This window comes from Anomaloglossus baeobatrachus, chromosome 6 (assembly GCF_048569485.1).
Source record: "Anomaloglossus baeobatrachus isolate aAnoBae1 chromosome 6, aAnoBae1.hap1, whole genome shotgun sequence".
NCBI lineage: Eukaryota > Metazoa > Chordata > Amphibia > Anura > Aromobatidae > Anomaloglossus > Anomaloglossus baeobatrachus.
Window position 1 is genome coordinate 205,090,737 of NC_134358.1, and position 12,330 is coordinate 205,103,066.

Here is a 12,330-nt window from a genome sequence, read left to right on the forward strand (position 1 = left end):
ATTGGAGTCAAAAAGTTTGCTCATCACAAGGTCTATCAGTTCTGACACAACAAACACGGCAGTGGAGGTGGCTCGTATGCTTCGTAATAGTGAGATCACAGACATCCATGCAACATTACAAAAAATTGGAATTGTGGACCGAAAATAGGTGAAGAAGCTTTGACAACAATATTGTCATAAGAGGGGTCTGCTTGAGTTTTTAAAAAAGTGGATAGTGGAAATTGGAAACGGGTGATTTGGAGCTATGGTACTAATGTCTATAGACTAAGCTCTGATCGTGGCAAATGAATCTGGAAAAATCAAGGAGGAAAAAAAGGGCTAACGGATCGAAAAATTAAAGGAACTGTCAAGGTCAGTGGAGGAAGCCTGATATCTATATACCTAAGTGAGTCGACCAGTATGCACCAACATTGGGAGCTTGTAGAAGAAACCTGGGATCATTTTTCGGACGAGACATGCTTGTTTCTGATCGAGGTAATGCCAAGAAGGATTCAGGCAGTTTTTAAAACGAAAAGGTGGATTTACAAAATTCAAAAAAATAATTAAAATTTAGATTTTAAGGAGCAAAACAGTAACAATGCAGTGAAATGACAAGAATCTGCATAACTAATCATATGCTAAATAGTATGTATGTGCTAGCCAAGAGCATGCTGCAGGGGTTAGAAAACAAAAATCAATTGTGCCTCTCTTATCAGTCTGTGTGCTGTTGTTTACTTGTACTACAGGCTTTATCACCTAGTGATTTGCCATTACTGGACTAAAAGTCACATGCAGGGCAGTCCAACATGCCCCCTCCTGTGATTGACACCTCACTGTCAATGTACAATCTCTATAGAGAGCCTGGTGTGGGTGGGGCAGCTCTGCTGCTTTGCTAAATCTAAAACCTTTGATTGTGTCAGAATGGCCGCAGCCACTAATTTAAGTGATACATCGTTGGATTCAGGATGTCTTTGCCTACAACATACTGCTCTCAGATGAGATAGCAAAAACCTGCTGACAGATACCCTTTAAGCAGTTGATGGTATTGTTATTTAAGTTATTTCTTATACAGTGGGCAAATTTAGTACATTGGCTGTTGTCCAGAAAGTATGACGGGCTTTTAAAGTTTTATTGGTGGGAATTTGGCCAGTGGGTTTGTACAAGGGTTTTTTTTGTAACCACTGGTAGTTTATTTTCTGCCACTTTACAATTCATAGGATCCATTCAATGGGCTTGAAATTACCTTTCAATTACAAATGTCCTAAAAGTCGGATAGTCATTCATTTTTAGGACAATCTCATTTTTGTTTCTGATTTGTAATCATAACATAATAGACTGACCTAAATGGGAAGTAAATTAGTCCTTTCTTGAACAGTTGGAGCGCACAGAATAACAAAAAAGTATTAAATAGATTTTGAAAGACAAAAAGTGGCACAGAGATCAAATAAAACTAATATAGGAAGGAAATGGTCATAGCGGGTGAGACTAGAGGACGAATTAATTTGCCACGCCTATTCATGTGTGCCTTTTTTACTTTGTAATTTGCCTACTTATACCCTTTTCTGTATTTTTTTTTTTATTTATTTATTCATTTGTACAGAACTAGAATACTTCACAAGGCTTTAATTGTATCTTGTTGTGTGTGTCTACTATATTTTTCTTCTTATTCTGATTGAACATAAGTTGGCGTTAATTGCTTATATTTTTACCAGCAGGCAGTAGTTTTTCACCCTGTGCCAGCTCAGACAGACACAGCAAGCATCTCATCGTCTATGCAGCAAGGACAGCAGACTGTTGTCACAGATGTTATTGAGCAAATTTTGGAACTGGCTGAGCCAGTGTCGATAGAAAATCACCAGAGTCAACAGTCGGGGCAATCATTGAACATCGCAGTGGGGATTAATCGAGACATTTTACAAGTGAGTATACAGGGTGTAAGTGGCGTTTTCTGCCAGATATATCAACAAGGTTGTAGATGGAAAAGATTTCCAAGTCCAAAGTCTGTGTATCTTCTGTGGGGTTCACATTACTTTGTAGAGTCCATTTTTGAGGTTTTTAGATGCTTTGGTGTTAGAGAACCCTTTTTAGTCTGTTCGCACACTGCATTTTTAATGCATTTTTGAGGTCACAAAGATGCACCCAAATGCATGCGTTTCCTGCCCCCAAAAAAGTCTGAGATTTCAATTTTGCTGTCCGCAGAGTCTTTTTTTTTTTTGGCTGTGTATTTGAAGACTCAAGCAAGATGCAGTATGCCAATTCTTTTTGTGTTTTATCCCTGCGTTTCGGAGGACTGGCAGATCAATCCTCTGCCGACTCTGGGTTAGTGGGGAATTGAACCCTGGTATCTGACTAGATGCCGATCTCAATATAAGCTCTCTGGGGACCAGAATCCGGCCCAAAGGGGTAGGAGCAAGTGCTTCATACATACCGAATCACTGGCATGGCTGTCAGACTGCTCCCGCGGATGGTCTTTCACTTCCTGGGTAGCTCATTACCTTCATTGGATATACACTTCTTCTCCCGCTCACCGATGTCTGTGGTTGCAGTCAGACGACGAGCCCCCACCCTGAGTGACAACTTGTCTGATTGCAATGAATCATAGATGCCGGTAGGCGGGTTTATATCGTACAGTAAAATAAATTTAAAAAATTGGCGTAGGATTCCCCCATATTATCATACCCAGCAGAGATAAAGCCCCACAGCTGGGGGCTGGTATACTCAGGCTGGAGATACCCATGGTTATTGGGCACCACACAGCCTAAAAATATCAGCCAGCAGCTGCCCATTCGATGCGACAGTCCCGGTACTTTGCCACCGCACTAGTGCAATAGCCGGATAAGGTAATAAAGAGTTAATGGCAGCCCACAGCTGCCACTAAGTCATAGATTAGTAATGGCAGCTGTCTGAGACCCCCCCCATCACTAATCTGCAAGTGAAAGGAAATAAACACAAGCACCGAAATAATTTATTTGGAATAACAAACAAAAGAGCCACCTTCTTTTTTACCACTTTTTTTATTAACCCCCAAAACACTCATGCAGGTCTGACCTAATCCACACGAGGTCCCATGACGCTTCCAGCATTGCTACATCTGAAGCTCACAGCGAGCGCTGGCCACTGTGAGATTCAGGCCACGACTGAAGTGAGCCGCGCGATCAGTGGTGACTTCACTCAGGAGTCCTCTACCTGTGACCACAAATCACCTGAGTGACGTCTTGCTGATCATGCGGCTCAGGGGGAGGGCTCCAACTGGAATCGCAAATCACCTGAGTAATGTCACCTCTAATCGCGCGGCTCACGTTCTATGGTGCGCACTGTGAGCTTCAGATATGTAGCAGTGCTGGAAGTGTCATGGGACCTCATGTGAATTACATCAGACCTGCAGGGGTGTTTTTAGGGTTAATAAAGTGGTCACAGAGGATGGCTTTTTTGTCTTTTATTCAAAATAAAGCATTATTTCGGTGTTTGTGTATATTTCTTTTCACTTACAGATTAGTGATGGGGGGCCTCCATTGCTAATCTAGGACTTAGTGGCAGCTGTGTGCTGCCATTAAGTCCTTATTACCCCGATTGCCACTGCACCTGGACAATGGGAAGAGATGGGTCAAGTGCCAGAATTGGCGCCACTTCTGGGGCGGTTCTGGGCTGCTATTGTTTGGCTGGAAAGGGACAAATAAGCATGGCCCTTCCCAACCTAATATCAGCCCCCAGTTGTCTCCTGTACCTTGGCTGGTTTTAGAAAACTAGAGGGGACCCCACTTTTTTTTTTTTTTTATTTTAAACAAATAAAAAAAAGAAAAACGTGGGATCCCCGTCTATTTTTCATATCCAGCCAAGGTACAGCAGACAGTTGAGGGTTGCAGCCTGCAGCTGCTGCTGTTCCTGTGCTGGATATGAAAAATGGGAGGACACCACTTAATTTTTTTTTATTAAAAAACATCTGCCCAAGCTAGCTATCGCTCTATCTATTGAGCTATTTTGTTATTTCTTTCTATCTATTCTTTATGATCTATCTATTATCTTATGCTATCATAATTTGTTCCTCTTTTAAAATACACATTAACAAAAACGTGATAAAAATGTTGCAAAACGTTATGCGTTTTTTGAGCCACAAGCTACATTTTCTGTGAGCAAAGGAAAAAGATGTACTCAAGATGCTCTCAGAAAAAAGATGCAGCATGCGAACATAGCCTTATTGTGCACGCAGTCCAATCTGTGGACCACATGATATAGAAAACAAGAAACTGATCAGAGGGAGGGATACATTTTTTGGAAAAGATTGAGTATACCTTGCATCTTTATGCTTAGGAGTCCAGTGGGCCTAAGGCTATGTGCCCACGGGAGCTTGTTTGTGCGGATTTTGCCGCGGAAAACCTGAGGATTTTTCTGGATTTTCCAGATAAATCCGCAGGTTTTAGCATGTACAGTCACTCCCCATGTTATCCAATGGAACGGAAAGTGCAGCTACCGACCATGCTGCGGATGTAGGCATCCGGATGTATAATTGCATGTCAGTTATTCATGCGGAATTACCTGCGGATGTCCTGGCCCTCCGCTATGGAGATAAGAGGCCAGGACGTCCGCAGGTAAGCCGCATGAATCTCCGCATGTTTCCCGCAGCTATTCCGCTGTAATCTAGCAGCTAAAAATAGCTGCGGACGCCGGCGGGCAGCTGCGGGAAACATGCGCTCGTACTAGCGGATACTTCCGCAGGTACGAGCGCCCGAGGGCACATAGCCTAACAGTGAGTGACAGCTATCTCTGTAATGCAGTTATAAATAGGAGACAGTCAATCACTGAATAGGACCACCCACTGAGTTCACATGCAATCAAAACACTAGGGATTTCAATGAATAAAGTGCAAGTTTTACTGAGTGTTTACCCACTAAAATATATAATCTGGTCAGCTCCTGCTTTATATCATCCTGCATAAAGATAAGATCTAATTTTCAACATTGTTGACAGGTTCTCTTTAAAGGTAACCTGTCAGGTCCCTATACCCTCCAACCCAGCAGCAGTCACATGTGTATGCCAAAGTTTCCTGTGCAACCAGCCCAGCATTTATAAATTGCGCTGTTCGTATGCTAAATTGGGACCTTGAATAGTCGATGGAGTGTTGGTTCACCAGACTAGTTGGCCCTCTTTCCATGCTGTCACGCCCCTGTGGATGTGATAACATCATTTCCCTCAGCTGGTATCGCTGCAGCTCCTGGAAATCTTGCACATGCACGTGGCTCATTTTGGCAGTGTCAGTGTGCCTCCAAAGCCAGGTGTATGCGTTCCAGCTTCAGAGAGGAGCAATGAGCATGCTTGGAAGTGCAGAAGCTGTTCTTCCAATCATGCACAATGCCCTCTCTGAAGCTGGGATGCATACACCCGGCTTGGAGGCTCATTGACGCTGACGAATTGAGTTGCGCGCATGCGCAAGATTTCCAAAAGTTGTGGTGACACTGGCTCATGCAAATCATATAATCACCACCACAGGGGCTTAATAACATGGAAAGAGGACCGACTAGTATGGCGAAACAACGCCCCTGCGACTAGTCAAGGGCCCTAATTAGCATATGGATAGCGCAGTTTACTAAAACCAATGTTTAAAGAAAGCATTTTTAAATACCATTAGAAAAGACTGGTTAGGCAGAGAATTTTGGCATACACATGTGAATGCTGCTGGATTGGAGGGCAAAGTGGGACCTGATCAGATTCCTTTTAAGAAGAGCATAATTTAGGGCCAGAGACCAGTGATAATCCCTTGTTGATAAACAGTGATTTTACTAAAACAGCAGCAAGCAACACAGTAAGTGACACATTGTAAATTAGGTCACATTGCGACTGCGACTAATTGCAGAATTGATGAAACAGCTTGTTTCCAAAATCCAATTCACATGAATTATTGGTTGCAAGCTGCATGCATCCTTACCTCCATAGACTTCAATGAAGAGCCACATTCTACTGTGATTCTCATGCAATCTATCTGCCATGTGGAGGTTTTTTTTTTTTTGGTTTTTTTTTTTTCCCCCCAGTCTATAAAATAGAGCAAGACATAGATTAGTTGCAGAAATATTTTTGATCATGTGCCTTCTCTGAGCATTGCTGATGCATTACACATGTTACAGAGTATCCCTAACTTTTAAATCCACCATGGAAAAGAGATGCACAAAAAATGCTGTAACACTCCCATGGTCTGAAAATATCTGTAATGCAACAATAAAAGCTCTGTACTTTATTACAATAGATAGAGAAGAGTAGATTATCCACCACTAGTGGCAATCCAGTAGATGGTGGCCATGTACAATAATACAGGGATCTACATTACTTTTTATGTATGTATATATGAATTTTTTTTTTGGTTTTTTTTTGCTTGACAGGTTCCCTTTAAAGAAAGTCAATTGATACATGTCCATAGTTTTTGCAACATGAATTGGTGCCTTTCTGCAGCTAGGAATTTTTTACTCTGAAACGTTTTGGCTTTTTGGAGGGAATATAGTTTAGAGAGCCAGTCAGGGACTATAAGGAGATACGAGACTAGTCCAGCACTGCCCCAGGACGACTTCTCCCTACTCAGCTCTAGTTGATTGAAAGATTTGTCCCTATTCACACACATGGTCGAGACCTGTCAATCTGGAGCACTGTGAGGGACGCGCCGGACTAGTATTTTCTCTGCCTATATTTCCTGGACAGATCTTTAAACTATGGGCTCGACACATGAACACCGGCGTTGTTCATGACAGCCTTGATGAGGGAGAGCGTTGGAATTAGACCTCTGTGTGCCTCACCACAAATCCTACTCAAGAACCTCCTGGAGTAACATTTGTGGTATAGCAAACACCGCCGATAGTCATGAATTTCACAATCTGCGGTCGCCATTACACACCTGTTTGCACTGCCCCAAAAACGGAGAGAGAACACCATAAGTTACATAACTTTAAAGTACAAAAAAAAAACATCCCATGGTCAGCTGATCCTCCCTGATCCCAGTGAGTGGGTGGGTGTGTGGGTGTGTTGGTGTGGGTGTGTGTGTGTGTGAGTGTGTGTGTGTGTGTGTGTATATATATATATGTGTATGTATGTATATATATATATATATATATATATATATATATATATATATATATATATATATATATATATATATATATATATATATATATATATATATATATATATATATATATATATATTACAGATCTTTTAATTAAAATTCAGTTGAACAGTTAATAATTTGTGAAGTACATTTCTTTGTTAGGACAAAATTGTCTGACTACATTTTTATCTTATTTTTATGCTGACTGGTTAGCAAGCTTTAGAAAACAGCGGACTGTCCTCCATCCCGGTTGCTCCACTTCCTGGTGATCCCAGTCAAGGAAAGTCAACCATTCAAGAGATCGAATGTGTATCAAGTCAACAGATAGACTGTAATGACCAAGGTCATGCACTAGAGTCCGAAGATCAGGATAAAATCGAGAAGCCTGAGAAAAGAATCTTTAAGAAGAAATATACTTTTTCACAAGGTAAAGCATTTACGGGTTGTATACCATTGGGGACATTTTTTTTTTCTTTTTAAATGAATGCGTTTTCAGCTAAAAATCAGTTTTGCAGTTGGGTTTAATTAAAAATTTGTTACTGTTTGGCTTTGATAGCCTCCGTGTTGTACTGTCTATTGCTGACTGCATAATGAGTTAACTGAGATTCTGTCAGTCAGCCTTATATGATGGTCTGACGGGAGGATTGTTACTCTTATTTGTCTTTACTTAAGCTCCTTTCAGCTGATTAATAATCACTGACCACATCGAAGTTACATAGGTTAAAAAAAACACCTAGGTCCATCAAGTTCAACCGATTACATTGTGTGTCTGGTTCTACATGAAACATTTGGTGAAAGATCTTTTATAATTGACATCAATATCCGGATTAAAATTGCAGCTAAAATATGCAACTTATGGCGCAACCAATCAAGGCTGCTTACTGTAGGAGTGCTGGACCTTTGTTACGTGTTCTCTCTCACTTGCCCGTATCTCTTTCCCTCTCTGTGTTAGTAACTTGGAGTCATACATCCCTGTAATTGGTACGTTGTTTCTCCGGTATTTTAGAAATGGCTAACCATTTGTTTTTTTTAACCATAATTAGTTTCAGGTTCAGTTCGAGAGGAAAGTGGAGTCCGATGGCATGTCTGTACATACTGTGAAAAGGAGTTTAAGAAGCCCAGCGACTTGGTGCGACACATTCGAATCCACACTCATGAGAAGCCATTTAAGTGTATGCAGTGCTTTAGGGCCTTTGCTGTGAAGAGCACCCTCACTGCTCACATAAAGACCCACACCGGCATTAAGGCTTTCAAATGTGAGTTCTGTATGAAGTGCTTTTCTACCTCTGGAAGTCTAAAGGTTCACATCCGCCTGCACACTGGTAAGTAGCCAAGCGCCTGGGTCTCTTTGCAGGGCGAGATGATGTTTTTATTGATACCATTTTGAGATTGATATGACATTTTGATCGCTTAGTCTAGTATTTTTTAACAAAATAAAATATCTTGATAGATCAGAACGCGGCAATGTCACATATAATTTTTCTTTATCGTTCCTATGGGAGACCCAGACCATGGGTGTATAGCTACTGCCCCCGGAGGACACACAAAGTTACTACACTTAAAACGTGTAGCTCCTCCCTCCTAGCATATACACCCCCTGCTAGCCAGTCCTAGCCAGTTTCATGCTTTGTGTCAGGAGGAATCACACACACACATGCATCCTTTTTGATTTTTCATTTTTTCTATTGATCCGTCCGTAGGTGACGCAGATGCGAATGATTGGATTGCGTCCATTATACTTGTACTGGACCTCCATCCGCCTGTATCAGGGGACTATTCCCCGCTGGCAGAAAGGCATCAGAATACCTTTAACAGGACGAGGAGTGTGTTCCTTAACCACTCCAGTTTTCAGCCCGCTGCGTCCAAGCCCACAGCCTGTCCTGCAGACCCCACAGCGGGGTTCTGCTGCCTGTCTCCCCCTCCCATCAGAGGTGGTCAAGGAGTGTACTCATTCGCCAAGGGTGGCCACTCCGGTGTCTAGACTTTCAGCCCGGATAGTTGTATCAGTGGCTGACGGCACCTCTATAAGGATCCCACGGTACATTAATTTTGTACTGGACCTCAATCCGCCGGAGTTACCTTATCTAGGTGAACACAACGTGTGTTCCTTAACCACTCCAGTTTTCAGGCCCCTGTGACCAGCCCAGGGTCCGCTCTGACATCGCTTCCCATGAAGCGTGATTCTGAGGACTGTGTTTCCCCTGTCCACCAATGGTGGTCAAGAGGTGGGCTCATTCACCTCAGGTGGCTCAGCCCGGACCGTTATGTCAGTGGCTGATGGCTCCTCACTTATGGTTTTGCGGTCCGCCCGGTTGTCTTTTTGGCCAAGTCGGTATGGGGGCGGCAGGAGCTTCGTTCTCCTCAGCTTTACAGCAGTGCGGTTTTTTTTGTACCTTCTCTGCTTCTCTGGAGGAGATGCATTCCCTCACAGGGACTCTATGCCCAAAACGGTTGCCTGAACTTCCAGACTTCAGTCTTTTCATCCTCTGCCAGGTCTGCCATGCTGGACACCGCACGGCGGTGGTCTTGGCTACCTTCCTCGCTATCCGCAGGCTCCTGTGGCTTCGGAGGGACCAGTTTCCTCGGAACCAACTGGATGAAATTAAGGAAGCTCTTGGCGGGGAGTGTTCTTCCTTGCCACAAACCTAAACCAGGGAACCTGTCCAGGGCAGGAATCAGTTGAGGTTTCGGTGGTTTCCGTTCCTCCATCTGATCGTCCTCTAGCTCGGCCTATGTTCATAGAACCAAATGGCTCGAAGCTGCGTCTTCAGAAGACCGCAGGAGATGCTGCCACTGAGTCAGCTTCCTCCGAGCTATCTAGCCACGCCAACAACCTCCTTGGTCGGTGGCAGGCTCTCTCCACTTGGCGACGTAGGGTTCTAACACGTCTCCGTTCAGTGGGGGCGGGATTATATCTCCCATGGCTACAGGATGGAATCCTGTCCACCCGCCACACAGATTTTTTCTGTCAACTCCTCCCGGCTCCAAGGCCGCCGCCTTCTCACAGGCCGTGGCATTTCTTGCAGGCCAATGGAGTAATTGTACCGGCTCCCGACTGGGAACGGTTCTGAGATTTTTGCTTAAATCTATTCCTAGTCCCCGAAGAGGGCGGTGCCTTCCGACCTGGATCTTAAGCTTTTCAAGCATAGTCAGGTGTGGCGTTTTCACATGGAGTCTCGGTTTTGTTCCGTGTGTTTTTCACCGGATCAATCAAGAACCCAAGGAGATTCCCTAGCAGCCATCGGCATCAGAGATGCCTATCTGCAGGAGTCAATCGCAGTTTCACACCAGCGTTGACTACGTTTTGACAATCTGAGTGGTCCAATTCGTGGCTCTTCCCTTGGGGTTAGCCACGGCCCCTCGAGTATTCTCATTGGGGCAGCTGTGATTAGGGTCCTGCACCCCTAGGGATTGGCAGTGATCTTTTGCCCTGGACGGCCTTCTTGAGATTCTGTCGGCACTTGTGAAGCTGCTCTTAGTCGATCAGTAGTCCCTCCGCTGGCGGTCGACGTCGTTCTATCAGACACCATATACAGGTGCTGGTCAGACGGTGGCGTCAATGGAAGCGATTCCTTGCCCAGTTTCTCCTGCGTCCTCTGAGACTGGATGTTTTCCGCTGTACAAGCGAACTCCCTCCTCCCACGGGGTGGTGGCTTCGCCACTGACCAGGGGCTCGTTTCAATGGTGGCTTCGGCCACTCTGTCTCAGGGGCGCTCCTTCCTGGCCCCGTCCCGGGTGATCCTCACCTATCCGCCTTGGGAGCAGTATATCTCCAACGTGGAGCGCAGGGCGCTTGGACTCTGTCCGAATCAGCCCTCTGGATCAATTGCTGGAAATCAGAGCTGTATTTCTAGCTCTCTAAGCCTTCACCATCTGTTGGCGGCTAGGCACATTCGAGTCCAGTCGGACAACGTGACAGCGTTTTCCTACATCAGCTTCCAGGGCGGGACACTCAGCCGCCTGGCAATCTTGGCGGCTCAACATTCTTCAGTGGACAAGGGACTCCTAGTCCACCGTATCCGCAGCCCACATCCTAGATGTGAAAACTGCGAGGCATACTATTTCAGCTGTCCAACCGTGGTCCACAATCCTCAGGTTTTGCGGTAGACACACTGGTTCATGTTTGATCCCAGCTTCGTCTCTTTACGTATTTCACCCTCTACCTCTTGTCCAGAGTCCTGCGCAAGATCAGTAAAGGGGGCCGTCGGGTCATTCTCATACTCCAGACTGACCCAGGCAGGCTTGGTACTCTGACCTGCTCCTTCTGTCCGTTGGGTTGCCATGGCATCTTCCGGACCGTTCAGACCTTTTCTCAAAAGGTCCATTTTTTACGTCAGAATTCTGGATTCTCAGATTGACAGCGTAGCTCTTGAGTCCTGGATCTTGGCGACTTCTGATATCCTTCCTGAAGACATCTCCGCTATGACTCGAGCTCCAAAGTGTCCTTTGACCTTTTTGGCCTTGCCGACCCTCCTGTCCCTTCCACAGTCCGGTCTACAGCTAGGACTATCCCTCATTAAGGGACAGGTCTCGGCTCTGTCAGTATGTGCCAGCGGCGTATCGTCCGGCTGGCTCCGGTGCGCTCCTTTAAGGGCGCGTCTCACATCATTCCGCCTTTCCGGCGGCCTATGGAGCCTGGGACCTTAATCCGGTCCTCCCGGTTCCCGGAAACCCCCCTTTGCGCCTCTTGGGGAGGTTTCTTTGTTTCATCTTTCACAGAAAGTAGTCTTTCTAGTGGCTATAATTTCCCGCCATAGAGTTCTGGCTGCACTCTCTCGGAGTCGCCCCCTTTTTTGGTCTTTTGCATCAAGACAAGGTGGTCTTCGTCCGACTCCGGACTTTTTTCCCTAAGGTGGTTACTGCTTCCACCTTATCCGGGGCAATTTTCCTGCCTTCCTTTTGTCCGGCTCCTGTTCATCGCTTGAGGAAGCGTTGCATATCCTGGATCTGGTGCGGGCGCTCCGGATCTATGTGTCTCGCACCGCCATTATTAGGCGGTGCACCTCTCTCTGGTGCTGACTGCTAGTCAGCGTAGCGGTCTCTCGGCATCTAAGCCGACCCTGGTTCGTTGGCTTAGGTCGGTCATTTCCGAGACCTACAAGTGTACTCAAGTGCCTTCCCCGCCGGGGATCAGAGCACATTTGATCAGACCTGTCGGCGCCTTTTTGGGCTTTTCAGGCACCAGGTTACGGCTCAGTAGGTCTGTCAGACTGCAGCTCGAATTAGTCTGCATACTTTTTCGAAGCACTACCCAAGGCATGCTCATG

The 12,330-nt window shown here is 45.2% G+C and overlaps 1 protein-coding gene across 3 annotated transcripts in view; it reads left to right on the forward strand.

Annotated features, from left to right (window-relative positions):
* ZNF236 (zinc finger protein 236) overlaps positions 1-12,330 on the forward strand; it is a 255,426-nt gene that overhangs the window by 83,383 nt on the left and 159,713 nt on the right. For 2 of the 3 annotated variants that reach the window (XM_075314639.1, XM_075314636.1), the window contains exons 9-11: positions 1,692-1,898; positions 7,277-7,490; positions 8,107-8,385. In XM_075314639.1, coding sequence (XP_075170754.1) covers positions 1,692-1,898; positions 7,277-7,490; positions 8,107-8,385 — 700 coding nt within the window. The remainder of the gene's footprint in view (positions 1-1,691; positions 1,899-7,276; positions 7,491-8,106; positions 8,386-12,330) is intronic. The other variant, XM_075314638.1, reaches the window with a different exon arrangement.